The sequence below is a fragment of the Saccopteryx bilineata genome, chromosome 2 (genome assembly GCF_036850765.1).
Source record: "Saccopteryx bilineata isolate mSacBil1 chromosome 2, mSacBil1_pri_phased_curated, whole genome shotgun sequence".
NCBI classification, from domain to species: domain Eukaryota; kingdom Metazoa; phylum Chordata; class Mammalia; order Chiroptera; family Emballonuridae; genus Saccopteryx; species Saccopteryx bilineata.
The window spans coordinates 271,035,068-271,053,988 of NC_089491.1; the positions used below are offsets into that span (position 1 = coordinate 271,035,068).

General features: G+C 51.3%; 1 protein-coding gene across 1 annotated transcript in view; it reads right to left on the minus strand.

Moving 5' to 3' along the window:
* CAMKK2 (calcium/calmodulin dependent protein kinase kinase 2) overlaps window positions 1-18,921 on the minus strand; it is a 386,485-nt gene that overhangs the window by 18,997 nt on the left and 348,567 nt on the right. Inside the window, 10 exon segments of the mRNA XM_066254470.1 lie at window positions 1,165-1,348; window positions 4,543-4,585; window positions 5,135-5,232; window positions 9,763-9,891; window positions 11,408-11,495; window positions 11,595-11,668; window positions 13,892-13,945; window positions 14,540-14,739; window positions 15,892-15,980; window positions 16,126-16,147. Of these exon segments, the coding sequence (XP_066110567.1) occupies window positions 1,165-1,348; window positions 4,543-4,585; window positions 5,135-5,232; window positions 9,763-9,891; window positions 11,408-11,495; window positions 11,595-11,668; window positions 13,892-13,945; window positions 14,540-14,739; window positions 15,892-15,980; window positions 16,126-16,147 (981 nt within the window).

The following is an 18,921-nucleotide window of genomic DNA, read 5'->3' on the forward strand; positions in this document are numbered from 1 at the left end:
GCAGAAAGAGGTCACATCTGCGTCTCAGTCCAATGAAAGTATTTCCTAACCGGCCCTCCAGAAACTGGATAAAACTGTTTCAGTAACTACAACACTCAGCTAATATTTAAGAAGAGAACAAAACGTTAGCAGTCTCTACACTACACAGGTTATAAACAAGCTAAACTAATTACAACAAGCATAGGTTTCATTGGTTGTCCCTCCGATCACATGCCTGAAGCCGTGTGTGGATCCTGGAAGCCCTTAATGAATTCTGAACTACTCTGGGGTTCAGTCTAAGCAAAGAACTGAAAATTTTGGCTTGTTTGTTCACTCTTAAGCCATGTAATGTACATGGAAGTATAGGATTTCACCCTGATGTTTTTGTAATTTAACAAGAGATTTACTAAGAAAGCTCAGTGAACTCCTTCAGAAATCTACTTTAAGTGGCTTTCAAAAAAAAATGCATTCAAGTCCTTCAAGTGAGACCTCTCCCAGCACAACCACAAATGCCCTTCAAGGGTTGGAAAATCCCCTTTGCAAAGCAAACATCAAGCCCTTTCCGTTTTTCTGACTACAACTCTAGCCATTAAAAAAAAAAAGTTCAAGTCCTTCTTACAAATAAGTTGCACAGCAGCTCCCTGCAGCTACTGAGGGCCAGCCCTGCCTTGACTCCTTGAGTCCACAGTTCAGTTCCCGAAGGTGGCACATGTTTTAGGTTTGGGGTTTGCAGGAGACACCACGTCCACTCAGCTCCCTTTCAAATACAGCAACTGACTAACTCTGTGGTCTGAGGCTACACCGCTGGAGTTTTCTGCCAGTTTATCACGGTCTTCAAACCTCACACACGTTCACTTGGAATACCTGACACGGTTCCCAGTTCACTATGAAGGATTTTTGGTATAACAACGTTTTAAAAAGCAATTGTCTCAAAATGCACGTGGCTCTGGGTCTGCAACTTCTCACACCTGCCCATTCAGCCAGCCAGCGGCCAAGGTCGATGTCATGGAGTCTTTTTTTTTTTGTCCCCTTTAAAACAACAAAGGAAAAAAAAACCGCAACAAAACAACCAACCAGAGATGACGGGCAAGGCTCTACACACGTGCTCAGTTTCCGTTGGACATGCTGCTATGGAAACACAGGGTGCGCAGCCCGGGAGATGAGACGCTGAGCATGCGTGGTCACAGGCGGTCCGGCAGCTACTCCATGGCGTCTTCTGGTGGCAGAGGATGAAAGCATGCTCAGAGGCCGGGCCTGGGGCCCCACAACTCTCCAAGGGCAAACTGCCTTTCACAAGAACACTTCCTCCTCCTCCTCCCCCACAGGGGGCGGGTCGGGGACTCGCAGGCTGTCTTCGCTGCCTTGCTTCCTGCTCATAGAACAGAAACCCAACATTAAGAGCAGGCAATGCTGGTAACAGCCCAGAACCAGCGTTCTGGGGTCCTGCATGGCCTGCAAAGTTGTTTCCTTAACCTCTTCTTGTAGGTTCTCTGACCCTTTTTCCTTGCTTATTGAAAATTTTGTATCCCCTCTGAAAATGGAAAACCAGTGTTATTTGCCAACAATAGCTGAGAATACTATAAAAATACAGGCAGATCTTCCTACGTGATTTAAGCCTTAAATCATGGCACAGGTAGTCCTTTGTGGGACCCACTCTGCAGCCTATTCACTGAGGTCTTTTAGGTTATCTCGACCCCTGTCCCTTTTAGGGGTTACGCTCTTGCAGGGCAGGAACCATGACACTTGTTTTCAGTCACTAGGTGAACTTCTTGGGAACAGCAAGTAGGACCACCTGGGCTTGTCCTGGCACATAACCGGCTTCTAAAAACAGTTGTCAACAACAACAAAAAAGAGAAGGGCCCTCCCTCCTCTTGGCAATGCGAGTGATCAGAGTAGAACAGACCAAGTTGGTGGGAGGAGAGGAGTCCTTATGTCCCAGAGAGGCCATAGCCCCAAGCACCCTGCTAGAAGCTGCCTGGGGGGCGGGGGGGGAGCAGGCCTGTGGAGTGATAGAGATGGATGGAAAATCCCTAAGGAGAGGCCCAAACTCTCTGCCACCTCCAAGCAGTCGCCCCTTCTACGGGAAGCCACTGGACTTGTCATACAGGACTAATGTTCACTGTGTGCCCCTGGCCAGAAGGGAAGAAGTCTTTTTGTTTAAAAATCACACTCATCGGCTCTATGTTTCTGCCAAAGAAGAGGGTTCAAGTCTCCAGGGGAGGAGTATGGTCACTAGATGGCCAAACAGACTCTCAGTTTATGCCCTACTGGCTGGCCTTGCTGCAGACAGCTGGCAGGACTTGGGACCAAGGTCTCTGATGACTGACTAAGCCCTGCAGCTACTGAGTGCTGGACAAAATGGACAACCGAAGTATCCCACCTGTGGCCCGAGGGCAAGGGCAGGTCACCTCCAGGTGTTGCTGGGTCTACAGATGAGGGAATAAAGGGGCATTAAAGCCCTTTGGACCAATTTCAGCCTGTTAATGTTGTGAAATGTTGATCTCATTGGGGAAAAAAAGAATAAAAACAACAGATTTGCATACAGACTGGAGGCAAAGCTTACAACTCAGGTTGAAGAGAGAAAGGCCAGTCCATTACACTTATACTCCCTGTCACTCTGTGAGGCTCCAACTATAGGAGGGCCCACCCTGTCATCTGACTGCAGAGACATCTGGCAGGGACTGAGGCAGCCTTCTCGGTCTGGTGATGACCGGCTCTGACTGAAAATTGTCACTTTCCCTGCTCCAGAAAAGTACAAGTAATCCCCAAACATCCCTCCTATGTTACCATCTAAGCCCTGACTCCTATGGTATGGGTGTGGCCAATACATTTCATCTAAGCCAGAGGTAGTCAACCTTTTTATACCTACCGTCCACTTTTGTATCTGTTAGTAGTAAAATTTTCTAACCGCCCACTGGTTCCACAGTAATGGTGATTTATAAAGTAGGGAAGTAACTTTACTTTATAAAATTTATAAAGCAGAGTTACAGCAAGTTAAAGCATATAATAATAATTACTTACCAAGTATTTTATGTCGGATTTTTGCTGTTTGGCAGAATAAATCTCTATAAAACAACTTACTATAGTTAAATCTATCTTTTTATTTATACTTTGGTTGCTCCGCTACCGCCCACCATGAAAGCTGGAACGCCCATTAGTGGGCGGTAGGGGCCAGGTTGACTACCACTGATCTAAGCCAATCCCTAACAAATGGAAAAAGCTGATGCTTGTGCAAGAATGTTTACGGCAGCGTTACTCATTCATGATAGCCAAAAAGTGGAGACAGTCTCCATCACCAGTTGAACAGATAAATAAAATGTGGTCTCTCCATACAATGGAATATTCTTCGGCCATGAAAAAGAACGAAGCAGCGACACATGCCACATCATAGATGGAACCTTGAAGACATGATGCTGCCCTAGCTGGACAGCTCAGTTGGTGAGAGCATTGTCCTGGTCAGGGCACATACGAAAATGGATCGATGTTCCTATGTCTCTCACTCCCTTTCTCACTAAAAATCAAGGAATGGATGTAAAAAAAAAAAAGAAAGAATGAATGAAAACATGATGCTGAGTGAAAGAAGCCAGACACAAAGGACCACATACTGTGTGATTTCATTTATGTGAAATGGTCAGAATAGGCAATGCAGAGAAACTAAAAGTAGATTGGCAGTGGCTGGGGCGTGGGGGAGCTGGGTGCTTGCACAACTCTGTGACTATGTTAAAAACCATTGAAATATAAGCTCTAAACGTGTGAATTGTACGGTATGTGAATTATATCTCGATAAAGCTGCATTGAAATTACAGAAACGGCTGCGCGGAGCTCCCGGCTGAGGCTGAGGTGGTGAGTCAGGCTCAGTGGGAAGAATGCTGGGACAGCCACCCTGCCATAGGCACTGGGGGGATGAGTGGCAGAAGGGGTACCATTGGTCACCTCAGTCTTTCAGGAACAAAATTTCTCATCTGTCCCGAAATGCCGGTAACACTGACCTGGGTGTGTGTTTGGAAGAGGGGTGGCCAGCCAGGGGAGAGAGCACCAGACCCTCCTCCCCAGAGGCAGAGGGCTCTTACATTAATTCACAGCACACTGGAAGGAGACTTATTTTCTATAATAGGTCTTAACGAATCGGAGGAGAAAGGGCAGATGCCAGAGAACCACGAGGGAGAGCCACATATGCAACATGCCTGATTTTCGAGCTGACCATGCCGACCCACAGCAGGGGCAGCCACGGGGCCCTGGGACAGAGCTGCAGCACCACTGATGGGTACTGAGGACCTGTGGGTGCCCAGATGGGCCGTCAGACCTGAGCGAGTCCACAGGTATTCTGGGTGGAGCGCCATGCACCCGCAGCCCCAGTCCACATGCATGACCCGCCTTTGGGCCCAAGCCCCTGGACAGCCGTCCTTTCCATCCTGGGTCCAGAGGTCCAAGGTGAGCCTGGCCCAGCAGGAAGAAACATCTGCCGTGGGGGGAGGGGGTGCCCACCCCCCCCTCCCCCATGCCCTGCAGCTGCCCCGCCCCCAGGTCCCTGCAGAGGTGGCTGAGCAGGCAGGCTGGCTTTACCTTGGGCTCAGACAGGGGTTCCCACTCCCTGGTTGGCTTTTTGCTGGAATCGCCAGAGGGGAGGGAAAAGGGAAGTGAGAAAGGACAGTTGGGGGCCATGGGATGCCCACAGCCCATCTCCAGAAACACTCAGACCCCAAACACCAGCTGACAGAGCTGCTGCCAGGGAGGTTATAAGGATGCCGCTCTGCCATGACACATAGGGTCCCGAGACTGGCTTGCTCACCCAGCACAGGGCAGAATACCCCTGCATCAAGCAAGCCTGCTTCTGGCCACAAAAGTGCTTTCTAGTTGTCAGGAGTCCCCCTCCCCCGCTAAAGTGCAAGCCCCCTGAGAAAGGTGAACCTTCAGGGTGGATGAGCTCCCGACAAAGGGAGGCGGGCTGAGCCCGGGTGGGGTGAAACCGCAGCAGGCAGCCACTCTGCCTGCCCCAGTGTGCCCGGGCCGGTCTCGGTCTGTCCAGACGGTCCTGCTCCAGGGATGGTCCTGGCAGAGTGGGCCAACTGACAGAGCGGGCTGACCGGCAGAGCAGGCCGACTGGCTGCACTGCATGCGGCCCCCCCGCGCCCCAGGAAGGCAGGCGGACACTCACGCGAGAGGGTTCCCAGGTGCTGACAAGCGCTCCTCACGCCGGCTGCCCTCAAACGGGTTCCCGAAGGAGCGTTTTCGTATCATGGTCTTCACCAGGATCTGAAGGGGAGAACATCTGTGTCCAGCACTGGGAGCAGGGATTCCAGGCAACATCCTCCCTTCCTCATCCTTTCTCCCCTAGCCCCTTGCCAGCTCCCAGGGCTGGTGGCCCACGGCCGGCCTTTGAGAGACACTAGGCAGCATCCGGGCTAGAGCAGCCCAAGTCGTCACCTCTTCAGACTGGCCCACTCCCAGAACCTCCCCGTGCCAACAAGATTCAGTCTAAACTCCTCGGTCTGACATTCAAGTCGGGCATCATCTACTCTTGGCCTGCCCGGCCCCCAGAGAACCCTGTGCTCCCGGAGAGCGGGCCTGCACTGTCGCTTCAGTCCACCTGGTACCACCCGTCTCACCTGAGCCATTGCTGATGTGCCCTGCTGGTTCATCAACCTGTCCCGTCTTCAAGGCCAGGGCTCCAGCTTCAGTGAAAGCCATTTATGACCACACCAACAAGAAGCCAACTATTGCTTCCCAGGTATAACGGAGGTGTGGGTATGGGTGTGTGTGTGTGTGTGGGGGGGGTTTACTGTACTTTTTAAAAATTGAAATATAATTCCCACAACATAAAATTCACCATTTTTTAAGTGTACAATTCCGTGGCTTTTTGTATGTTCATATCACCACTATCTAATTTCAAAACATTTCTATCACTCTATAAAGAAACCTTCTCCCGCCTGACCAGGTGGTGCCGTAGTGGATAGAGCATTGGACTGGGATGCAGAGGACCCAGGTTCGAGACCCCGACGTCGCCAGCTTGAGCGCAGGCTCATCGGGTTTGAGCAAGGCTCACCAGCTTGAGCCCAAGGTCACTGGCTCGAGCAAGGGGTCACTCGGTCCTGCTGTAGCCCCCGGTCAAGGCACATATGAGAAATCAATCAATGAACAACTCAAGAACCGCAACGAAAAATTGATGTTTCTCATCTCTCTCCCTTCCTGTCTGTCCCTATCTGTCCTTCTCTCTGACTCTCTCTGTCTCTGCCACCAAAAAGAAAAGAAAAAAAAAAAAGAAACCTTCTCCCCATTAGCAGTCAGTCCCTTTCTATTCCAACTCCCAGCCCCTGGCATATACCAAACTGTGTTCTGGACATTTCATGTAAATGGAAGGACACAGTCAGTGACTCTTTTATTATTAGTAGTATTAATCGAGAGGCAGGGAGGCAGACAGACTCCTGCATGCTCCCTGACCAGGATTGACCTGCCAAGCCCCTTACTGGGCAATGCTCTGCCCATCTGGAGATGCTGTTCCACTGCTCGGCAACCAAGCTACTTTAGTGCCTGAGGCAAGGCCATGGAGCCATCCTCAGCACCTGGGGTCAACTTTGCTCAAACTGAGCCATGGCTGCAAGAGGCAAAGATAGAGAGAAAGGATGGGGGTGGGGGTGAAGAAGCAGATGAGCGCTTTACCTGTGTGCCCTGACCAGGAATCAAACCCAGGACTTTGACACACCGAGCAGATGCTCTACCACTGAGCCAACCGGCCAGGGCCATAGGTGACCCTTTGTGCCTGGCCTCTGTCACTCAGCATCATGTTTTTGAGGTTCAGCTACATTATATCAGTATTTCATTCCTTTTTGTGGCTGACTAGTGTTCCTTTGTATGGACATACACTTTCTCTGTCCATTCATCCATCGGTGGACGTGTGGGTTGTTTCCCCTTTCTGGCTATTGTGAATAATGCTGCTGTAAACACTGGTGTCCAAGTTTTTGTGTGGATATATGTTTTCCACACAAAATGTTTTCACTTCTCTGGGGTCTATCCTCAGGAGTGAAATGCTCAGATCACACGGTACCCAGGTTTACCAGTTTGGAGGACCTGCCAGACTGCTGTCCACAGTGGCTGTACTACTTTATATCCCTGACTTAGAATATCTCACTCTAGGAGTTTGGAACTTATCCTCTTGCCAGCCAGGGAGCCATGGAAGATTCTGGAGCAAGGGAGTGAACCAGTCACCCTTGGTTCCCATGAAGGAATTTTCAAGAAAATGGCCTCAACACCCGTAAGTCTCTGGCCCCTACCCCCTTCAGGCAGAGCACAGTGCCTCTTCAAGCTGACTCGCATATTGAGATTCTGATTATTTAAGGATTTACTGCTAAGAAGATAAATGTTACATACACACACGCACACACACACACTGATTTACCAAAAGGTGGAAACACCCAAATTTCCAACTGAAGAACAGATAAACAAAATGTGGTCTACCCATACAGGGGAATATTCCTCAGCTATAAAAAGAAATCGCATGCTACAATATGGATGAACCTCAAGAACATAATAAATAAAAGAAGCCAGACACCAAAGGCCACAGATTTTCTGAATCTCTTTATATGAAGTGTCCAGAACAGGCCAATCTGTACAGACTCAGAACAGACTCAGAACAGACTGGTGGGTGCCAGGGGCTGGGGAGGAGAGAACTGAGAGTGACGGCTAATGAGGACAAGGTTGCCTTTAGGGTGACGGCATCACAACTATCGACCTGACAGTCACATATTGTAAATGTAACACATGCCACTGTATTGTTCACTTTGAAATGGTTCCTTTTATGTTACATGAATTTCATCTCAATAAAGAAAGAAAGAAAAAAAAAGGACACTGACTTAGAGAACGAAGGCCATTGCTTGCCAAGGCCTGGGATCTGCAGCCCCTGGGTCACGACAGCCCTCTCCTCCAGGCCTTTGCAAGGGTCGCCTCCGCCCACTCCCTGGCAAGACCACCCTGCCCTGCACCTCCCCTGTGGTCTTCTCTAACTAGCCAGCCCTTCCCAGCCTCTCCTCTGTGAAGCCTCCGCTCCTGCCTCTCTCCGCGCTGGCCTGTTACTATGTGGTGGCACAGGAAGGAGATTCGTCCCAGGCCCATCTTTCTCATGAAGCCAAGAGCCCCTTGAGGGCTGGTGTGCCCAGTTCCTCTCTGTAACCCCATGCCCAGCACACACAGGGTGCCAGGAGGGGACCTGGACTTCCCTGCTGCAGCCACGCCCCTCTCAGATGGCTACAGTAGCCCCCACTTCCTCCCTGACCCCTCACCGTCCACCCTCCACGTGGGACCTTCCAGAGGCCAACCCTGACTGTGCGGCTCCGGATTCAAACCCTGCATGCGCTTCCCACACCTCTCAGCACACAGCGCTTCTTCCAGGTGGCCGTATCCAATCTGTCACCCAAGTCGTGTGCTCCCTTAGGGGTACACCTTGCGGCCCCTTACACCGTACATTTGTTGGTGGTTTGCTCAGCGTCTGCCTCTCCAGGACGGGGGGGGGGTTCCCTGTTAGTTTTCTTCATCACTGCACCCCTGCTCCCAGCACAGGATGGGAGACCACTCAAGTGTTCAAGCGCTTCCTAGATAACCAAGGACTAGCTCAGGCCTCTAGGGTCAGACGCCTTCTCCCAAGAACATCCCAAGCCTGGAACAGAATAACCCATGGTGGGTGCTGGGGTCCGACACCAGCCACCTGCCCCACTAGGGGCATAGGACGTAGGCGCAGGAGGTGGATGAGAAAGAGTGAGTGGGTGCAGGTGAGTTTTAAACAATGGAAGTCATGCAGAGGCCCCAGGTAGGGAAGGAGGAGGAAGATGTAAATGGAGGCCCTGCACAGGGGCTCAGGGTTTGAGAGCAGGAGAGAGAAAGTGTGTGGGGAAGCAGAAGGCAGAGGTGCAAGCTGGGAGAAAAGGGGCCAGCACTTGGGCTCCTACCCGGGGAATCACACGAGGCCCCGCCCAGAGCCCAGGGCCTAGGGCCCTGCCTGTCTGTGGGGGCTAGGGCTTTGGAGGTGGCCATGGTGGCTGGCCAGTGGATTCTGCCCCAGGACTGTTGCCGGGGAGCTGGGTCCCTGAGGGTCCTGGTCTCCCTCCTGGGGCCAAACATCCTGAAGTGCAGAGGCTTGGCTAGTGGGTGACCCCCAGAGTCTCTGTCTGAGGTTGAGCTGGAGGATTCCACATTCTGGCTCCTTCTTCCTGGATCAGGATCCAAGTGTGAGGCTATGGAAGGGGCCTGGTGCCTTGTGAATGACCCCCACCCTCGGGAGTGAGGAAGAACCTTCTGAGGCGTGTGGAATGGGACCCTGCCCTTAGCCCTGGAGCTGTGCGCACAGCAGACATGAGAGAAGCTAAGCCATTCGCCCTGGAGACTGGAGATTGCCCAGGGTGGGGGGAGTCCTGTCTCGGCAGCCTTGGCCCTGGCTCTTCCCTGGCACCGGCCCTGCCCCTTCTCTTCCTTCTGCTCCCCGACATGCTCTGAAAGCAGGCGTTCTAGACGGGGCAGTAGGATCCTTGCAGAGGGGACACCCCTCTCCACTGCAACACGGGGTCTGGCTATAGATAGAATTCAAGCTAGAAGACACGGGGGCACCTGGCCCGATGTGTGCCTGACACCCAGAGGCCGGTGGCCGTGGGTGAGGTGCAGAGCCAGCTGTCCGTCCTCTGACTTTGAGGCCCACTGCCTGCTTCTCAGATGCCTGCCTGTGTCCTGGCCTGTCCTGCCAGGGCCCGCCTTCAGCGACTCTCTGTCCCTGTTCTCGGTCAGTGGTTCGTGCCGCCTTACCACGGTCGCCAGGCTGGGAATGTGTTTGACCGAGTTCTCGACTTCCTCTTCGGTCACCTCGACCAGCGTGCAGTTCTCGTCCTCCGACGGCAATGGCTCTGCCCCGTGCCTCGTGACCCAGGGGTGCAGCTTCAACAAATGACAGGAAGGGGGAAGGGTGGGCTCTGCTGGCTCCCGGAGGCAGGACAGCGGAGCCAGGGAAGGGGTGCAGGAGGGGAGAGGCAGTGGCCTGAGGTCAGACATGCAGGAGAGCTGAGAAGCCGGGCAGAGGGCAGGGGTGAGCAAGATGGGAGGGAACATGGAAGAGACGAGAGACAGAGAATGGGAGGGAGCAACGAGGCTGAGATGTGTGCAGATCAGAGTCTCCACCTGGCCCATATCTTGGCAGAAGTAACTGGGATTTGGTATCTGCCCCGCATGGTTGCCAGAGGAGCACCCATCACCCATCACCCACTTCCCTCATGCTCGGAAAGCTCAGCTCAGGGCAGGAAGCCTCCTTCCCATTTTATAGCAGGGCACACAGAGGCTCAGGGAGGTACCATGACCACAGACCAGCTGGAAGGACACAATAAAGAGAGGACTCAGGCAGGGGTCTGTCCCCCACTAAACACCCCTGGGTCCAAGTCCTAATCTGTGACATCCTGGGCTTCCCCCTCTTCTTTTTTTTTTTTTTGAAGCTGGAAACAGGGAGAGACAGTCAGACAGACTCCCACATGCGCCCGACCGGGATCCACCCAGCACGCCCACCAGGGGCGACGCTCTGCCCACCAGGGGGCGATGCTCTGCCCATCCTGGGCGTCGCCATGTTGCAACCAGAGCCACTCTAGCGCCTGAGGCAGAGGCCACAGAGCCATCCCCAGCGCCCGGGCCATCTTTGCTCCATTGGAGCCTTGGCTGCGGGAGGGGAAGAGAGAGACAGAGAGGAAAGCGCGGTGGAGGGGTGGAGAAGCAAATGGGCGCTTCTCCTGTGTGCCCTGGCCAGGAATCGAACCCGGGTCCTCCGCACGCTAGGCCGACGCTCTACCGCTGAGCCAACCCGGCCAGGGCTTCCCCCTCTTCTAATGCTAGTTAGCTAGGCACCTAGAGGTCCCAGAAGCAAAGCTCTAGATTTCTTAAAGAGCCAGATGTGTGGGTGTGGCTGTGGCATTGGTTGCGGTGCTGGAAGTAAACAGGGGTCTCTCCTAACAGTGCTTTCTGCAATAGGTTGGAAGTCGGCAGGCCAGGGTGGGGAGTGGGGTCACACTGCTAACTTCTTCCCATCCTCACTGCCATTTCTCAAAGGGATGGAGAGGGTCCAGGCAAGGGCCCAGGAGCCAACGCATGGAGCACACAGAGGCCGCCGTCCTGTCTGGGGAGGGTGGATGCCATCAGCCCAAGCCAATCAGAGTGCGTGCTGGCTGCTCTGGTGGCAGCAGGCCCCCACTTCCACAATCACATCCGCACAAGCCCCAAATCCTCCTCCTGCCTCCCAGCCGGCAGCTCACAGGCCTCACAGTATGGAGGGCAGCGGTCCAAGGAGGGCATGGCACGGAGGGTGTGGGGCAAGGGGCCTGCCAAGGCAGTGCTGAGCCAAACAGTTCCAAGCAGAGGACGCAGGCCAAACCACCAGCACGTGCCCCACAGGACAGCAGCGGTCCCCAGGTACCTTGATCTCCGGCACCATGATCCGCGACTCGGGGTTCTTGTCCAACATGCGGGTGATCAGGTCCTTCAAGTCCTCGGCTATGTCTGGCCTGGGGGCGAGAGACGTGTCAGAAGTCTGAGAGACAGACGCGCAGGTCCACTTAGGGCTCAGAGAATGAGGCGACTCGGGGCAGCCAGTAGATACTCACTGGTCTGGAAATTCCAGAGCCTGACTCTTGATCTTACTGTGTAAATACAGGATCCGCTCGTCCATGAACGGGCACTGCAAAGAGGTCAGAACGGCTGTCAGTGGCTGGCACATCTGTCCTACAGGGGCCGCTCTGTGCGGTGTCACTCCACAGGGGTTACAGCAGGGAAACAGACAGACCGTGGCCTGATCTAGGGAGGGAGCAGCTCACATCCCCGCCCCCCACCAAGTTCTAGAAGGATCAGAAAAAAATGCAAACACTCTTCTTCACCCACCTACTTGGTGAACAACACAAAAGTCAACACAGTCACAGCAGAGATTTGTGAGGGCTTACCCTGGACCAGGACCTGTACTGAGGTTTCTCAGGATGAATATTTCATTGGCTCGGAATTTCCTCTGCCTGGAATGTTTGTCCCACCAACACCTGCCTGGCTTTTCTCCCATCATTCAGGTGTCTGATCAGAGCACACCTTCTCAGGGAAGCCTTCCTGAGCTCCTGTCTCAGGCAGGCACGCCCTGCCCACCCTGCCGCCATGCGCCTTCTCATCACGGCGTCTATCCCTGATGCTATATTACATATGTATTTGTTTTCTGTTTAACTCCTGTCCTGGAACATCAGCTCCAGGAGGGCTGGGATTTCTGTCTGCCTTGCTCATTGCTGCCTCCCCACTGCCCAGCAGCATCCCCTGGCACAAAGTAGAGGCTCAATAAATACTTGTTGAGTTAATGAGCACTGGTTTCTGTTGATCCTCTCAGTCACCGTAAGAAATAATAAGTATTGTTCTCATTTTACAAAAGAGAAAAACAGAAAGTCAGAGAGGTGACATGTCTCAGGAAGTGCAAAACTGGGATTTAAGTCTAGACTGGGCTGATTCTGTAGCCACTCACACGCCACCTCCTGGGTACAAATCAGCCATCTCCCCCAGCAGGGGAGGGCCTGACTCCGGAGGAGCTCAGTTATTATGTTGGAAACAGGAACATAATAACTGTTTATGTGAAGGTTGAAAAAGTCTCAGAAAGTGACCTGGTCCACTCCTGTCCCAAGGAAAATGACTTAAGAGCAGTAACTTGAAATAAGAAGTTTGGACGACACAGGTATATCTACATAACAAAACTTATTAAATAGTACACTTAAGACCTGTACATTTGGCCTGACCTGTGGTGGTGCAGTGGATAAAGCACCGACCTGGAATGCTGAGGTTGCTGGTTTGAAACTCTGGGCTTGCCTGGTCAAGGTACATATGGTAGATGATGCTTCCTGTCCTCCCCATCCCTTCTCTATGTTCTCTAAAATGAATAAATAAAATCTTTTAAAGACCTGTACATTTCACTATATGTCATCTTTACCAAACACACACAAAAAGAGAACCACGAACACACAGTGAGAGCTCCAGCTAATCACTGCACCCTAGAGCACTGGGAGGGTCGAGATGCTGGTAACTTACTCTGAAATACGTAAAAAAAAAAAAAAAAAGTAACGTAGACTGAGGATGCACAGACATGTGACAAAGCAAGATTCTTTATGGCAGAATCCAAGTGGCAGCCTCATGGGCGTTTACTGTACAATTCTTTCAACTTTGCTATATGATTGAAAATTTTCCAATCAAATGTTAAGGGGAGGAGATTACAAACTCCCCTACGTCCTCACAGAACCAGTTTTATAAGCTTTCCTCAATAGCACAAGCTCACAAAAAGAAAATCCATGCTTTCATCTCTGGATATCAAGCCGCACTTCAAAGTTAAAAACAGAAACCCGTAAATATCAAGATTAACAACAGCAAAAAAACCCCAAAACAAAACAAACCACGACAAAAAAAAGACAAAACAGCAAAACAGTACTCCCTAAATCAAAAACACCAAATGGATTTCAACATCGATTCCAATTCTATCCCTCTAACAAACAGCTTCTAGGAATGCTCTGTGGAAGAAAACATCGAAGCAGTGTTGGGCTCAGGAGGAAAAGTGCAATTATTGATTAGTATTGTCTGTCTCAGGTTTAGGAGTGGGGACAGGAGCACACTTGCTGTCCTTGCCCTAAGTCTATCAACTATGTACAATCTCTAAGAGCCTCTGCCCATCTTTCTATTTTAACAGATCATGTTTTCACAGATATGACTACCACATACAGATATATACCTGTTGGAAGGAATCCTTTTTCATATTCAGACCTAACTGTAGAAATAAAAATATATGACTTCTAAATGAGTAAGTACTGTCTCCCTGTAAACCCTCGGTCACTATTAATCCGAGGCGGCCATCCAGCCACACTCAGGAGGCAGGGCACCCCCACGCTGTTACCTGGCCAAACACAAAGCAGTACAGTGTCACACCCATGGCCCAAACGTCCAAGGCCTACAAGGAAAAAACAAGGAGTTTCATGAGAGGGGACAACAGTGGTGATGGGCACCTACCGCTTTTGCCTGTCCAGCATCAACTCCTCCAGCTTTCCTTTGGGGAACCACCTCTCATTGATTCTCAGTCCATGGAGTTGAGGTGGGGTTGATCCTGTCCCTAGCTTCTGGGCAGGCACACGACCCAGGCCTGATCAATGAGAGTACTGCTTCCCCCAGGCACAGTGATTGGTTCAAGGATGGGCACATGACCCATGCTGGGCCAATCAGAGCCAACCCCAGGATTTCTGCTGGAGCTCTTCAGGAAGAGGAATGATTATTTCTTGTTGGTAAACTGATAGAAAGGCACCTGGAGCTGCTGGTGACCCACCCATCTGGGGAGGAAACCCATTCAGGAAAGCAGACTTAAAAGGTAGACAGATGGATTCCTATTTGAATCTCTGTATCTAACCAAGCCCAAAGCCAAATGTACCCCACTCATCTCCATAATTGAATGGATTCACTGCTTCAGCCACTAAGTCAGATTTTTGCCACTTATAACTGAGAGGACCCGAACACAGGCAGAACTCAGCACCTTAGGTAAGTCCAAACCTACCTTCCCAGAGAAGATTTTCCGGGTCTCAGAGAGCGACTCGGGCGCCATGAAGGCGGGCGTGCCTACAGTGTTAGACAGAAGCGCATCGCTGCCCTTGAACTCGTTGCTCACGCCAAAGTCGGCAATCTTGATGTGCCCATCTTCTCCAACCAAGAGGTTGGAAGGTTTGATGTCCCGGTGGATGATCTTCTGATAGTGTACTGGGGGGCAGAGAAGACACCGGATGGGAGAGAGGGGGCAGGAAAACCACACGAGGCATTCCAAGTGGACAACACAGCCCAGATACCCATACTGGATGCCTCTGTTCTACCATGGTCCCAGAGCCTTCCTACGCTCCCTCTCCAAGACCTGCTAGACACCCATCTGAACAATAGGGGAAAAGAGGATCTTTAAGAATGTTCCCCGTCCTCAGAAATGATGAAACACAAATGGCCAAAAGCAATTACAAATTGCCTGCTATAGTCTTAGTCACCAGTGACAGAGCATGGAGAGTTTTTGTGGAGCTTGGCTCCCCACTAGAAGCCTCAAGATTTGTGACAAACACATTCTCATTTACTAATGCCAGCACTCAACCTGCTCACCAAACCAACAATGACTAGAGCAGGTCTATTTAAAGTGTCAACCATGAAACAGGACTGAGGACTTAGTTAGTTCTTCCTGCCAATAGCCTGGATGTCAACCCATGGGGGACAACAAGCCTATGGTCCGGAAGACCCAACTGCATTTCTGTGGTGGTGATGATGATGATAATGATGGAGGAGATGATGACATGGGTAGCAGCGTCCTGTGTTGAGTGCCCAGGCTGGGACCTATTCTGATAACTACTTCCTATTTACCCCATTTAAATCTTGCCACAATCCTAATGTGACAGGCAAGGGTAAGAGTCAAAATGTTTAACAACCAGAATCAGGAATAACACCTGCCAATCGGAACCACTGATGTGCACTGGCTGATTTCAGCCCTGGTAAGAGACACTTTATTCCCATTTTACAGATGAGGAGACTAAGGTTCCAGGAGATAAACAGGATGCCCATCCCAGGGTTGCTGGGAATAAGGAACAAGGGAAATAGAATCCCTAACAATGCCTGGTCAACACAGCAAGTGTTGGATAAATGTTCACTCTTGCCATTGCTCTTAATTTGTCCTGTGGGGTAGGAATAAGGGTTTCTGCTACTAGGGCATGGCCACAGGAGGGTTCTCTGCAGCTGCCCGTGACTCTGCATCTCAGACAGTTCTGTTTCCTGCCCGCCTCTTTGAGCTCTAGGAGAAAAATAAGAAACTCCCTACTTTCCACTCACGCCCTAGGAATGCTAACTACCCTGGGAGAGACCCTTCCCTCAGGTCCCGCTTACAGTACTCAATGCCTTTGATCAGGTCCTGGAAGTAGAAACGGGCCTGGTCTTCGGAGAGCGGTTTGAGGGTGGGCACCTCCATCACAGGCCTGAAAGGTCGACACCCACATGAGGAGCGGAGAAGACATTGCGCATCTGCCTCCTCTCAGCAGAACCCAGAACCGCCTTGCTCAGCTCCGCAGCCCACCAAGCTTTGGGCATCACAACCACCGGGGGTGGGATGGGGACACTCACCCTTGGTTGACCAGTTCAAACACTGTAGGGAACAGAAGGGGTAAATTGTTACATTGGGAAATTAGAAATCCATGTTCTTTCCCATCATCCCCTCCTCCCAACTTCCCCTAAAACACCAAGAAGCACAGAAGCTAATTTGAGACTAGAGAGAGAATAGTCCACCAAATCAAGCCACTAAAGTCCTATTTTCTAAGTTCCCATCAGGAGTTTAGGGGTCAGAGATTTCTGATGTCCCTGGGATCCCAGCCTGGCTGTACTTCTAGTCCTCGAAATACCCAGAGAAAGCTCTGGGACAGGAGGCTCAGTTGGTTAGAGCATCTTCCCAATATTCCAAGGTTGCAGGTTTGATCCCCGGTCAGGGCACATACAAGAATCAACAAGTGAATGCATAAATAAGTAGAACAACAAGTCGACGTTTCTTTCTCTATCTTTCCCTTCTTCTCCCTAAAATCAATTTAAAAAAATACTGCCTGACCTGTGATGGCGCAGTGGATGAAGCATCAACCTGGAATGTTGAGATCATTGGTTTGAAATCCCAGGCTTGCCCAGTCAAGGCACACATGAGAAGCAACTACTATAAGTCAATGCTTTCCGTTCCTCCACCCTTCCCGTCTCCCGCCCTCTCTCCTCTCTCTAAAAAGCAATAAATAAAATCTTAAAAAAAAATACCCAGAGATAACAAAGCAGGAAGACAGGAGACAGGCAGGGACATCTCTCTCCACTCATACCTCAGAGGTCTCAGGGATAAGACCAATGCTAAACTCTGTCAGATGTAAGGGGATACAACCCAAATGTCGATTTACTTAGGCTCAAAGAAGTAGCCCAGGGGTCTTCAAAACCCTAGGAAAGCTTCGAGTCAAGAAACAGCATGAATAGGTATCAATAAACTGGTGAGCCCGCGCTCAAGCCGGCAACCTTGGGGTTTTAAACCTGGGTCCTCCGTGTCCCAGGCTGACGCTGTATTCGCTGTGCCACTGCCTGGACAGGCTACTAACCTGATTCCTGTCTCTACAGATTTGCCTATTCTGGAGATTTCATATATGTGAAATCATCCACTGTTGACTTTTTGCAACTGGCTTTTTCACTTAGCACAATGTTCTTGTCCGTGCTGTAGCATTTATCAGTGCTTTGTTCCCTTTTATTTCCGCGTAACATTACACTGTGTGGACGGACCACATTGTGTCTATCCGTTTCCCAGCTGATGGGCACCTGGGCCATCTCTACACTTCAGCTGTGGTGAATAATGCTGCAGGGAGCGCTCACATACACACATTCACGGGCAAGTGTTTGTCTGCTTATGTTTTCACTTCTTCTGAGTCTATGAATTCCACCCAAGTGTGGAATTACTGAGTCACGTGGCATGGTTATCTTGATTTTGTTCTGCTTGGGCAAACCGAGCTGGGGACATAAAGCTGTCCTTGAGGAAGTGAAACCATGGCTCAGTAGGTTTCAAAATCAAGTAGAGATGACTTTAGAGTTGCCTGTGGCTAGACTCACCTACCCATGCTGGAGTGAGTGTATGGGAAGAGACCAAAAGGTTTTTCAAAGCTCTCCAAGGGCTGAGGTGGCCAAGGGGAAAGAGCGCCAACTGCTTCAACAAACAGGTTCTAACCAGAGAAGGAACTTGACTCTCCGGGGGCAGGACCACCCCCCCCCCGTCTTCAAGTTCATTAACCAGCGCTGGGCAGAACAGAGGTCGGGCAGACCCGCCGTGGCTTCAGACTGGCCAAAAGCAAAGGCAACAGCCCTGACGGTAAGGCCGCAGACAGGAGCACTGGTCCCTCAGCCCTGGTTCCCCCCCCCCACCAAGTGGTTATGTGAATTTCATCTTTCAAGAGCCCTTTTGTGAATTTCTGCTCCTTCTTCCCACCCACTCCAACACCAGAAATCAGTTGGCACGGAGGGGGAAGCTGGCTTGCTGCAACAAGGTCTATTTTCAGTCACTCACAGTTTAACCACACTTGAGGCTGAGCAGCAAGCAGGTGGGAAGTTTTTAACCTCTAGCAATACTGATCATGTTAGCCACCCTTTGAGGGTCAGAACGGCAGCTGCAGGACTCGCGCTGACACCTGCTGTGGGCCATGTGTGCTACCCTGGAAAGATTTCCAAAGCCTTCAAAATCAAATACCAAAGGTCAGCATGGCTCCTTGTCACAACAGCACCTCAAGAAGTGACAAACTCTGTCGACAAAGCTGCCTGCCTCACACTTAAGAAATGGCTCTTTGGCCTGATTGGACTGGGATGCAGAGGACCCAGATTCGAGACCTCGAGGTCGCCAGCTTGAGTGTGGGCTCATCTGATTTGGGCAAAGTTCACCAGCGTGGACCCAAGGTCGCTGGCTTGAGCAAGGGGTTACTCAATCTGATGTAGCCCCACGGTCAAGGCACATATGAGAAAGCAATCAATGAACAACTAAGGTGTTGCAACAAAAAACTAATGATTGATGCTTCTCATCTCTCTTCGTTCCTATCTGTCTGTCCCTATCAATCCCTCTCTCTACCTCTCTCTCTGTCTCTGTAAAAAAGCAAAACAAGGCCCTGGCCGGTAGGCTCAGCGGTAGAGCGTCGGCCTGGCGTGCGGGGGACCCGGGTTCGATTCCCGGCCAGGGCACGTAGGAGAAGCGCCCATTTGCTTCTCCACCCCGCCCCTTCCTCTCTGTCTCTCTCTTCCACTCCCACAGCCAAGGCTCCATTGGAGCAAAGATGGCTCGGGCGCTAGGGATGGCTCCTTGGCCTCTGCCCCAGGCGCTAGAGTGGCTCTGCTTGCGGCAGAGCGACGCCCCAGAGGGGCAGAGCA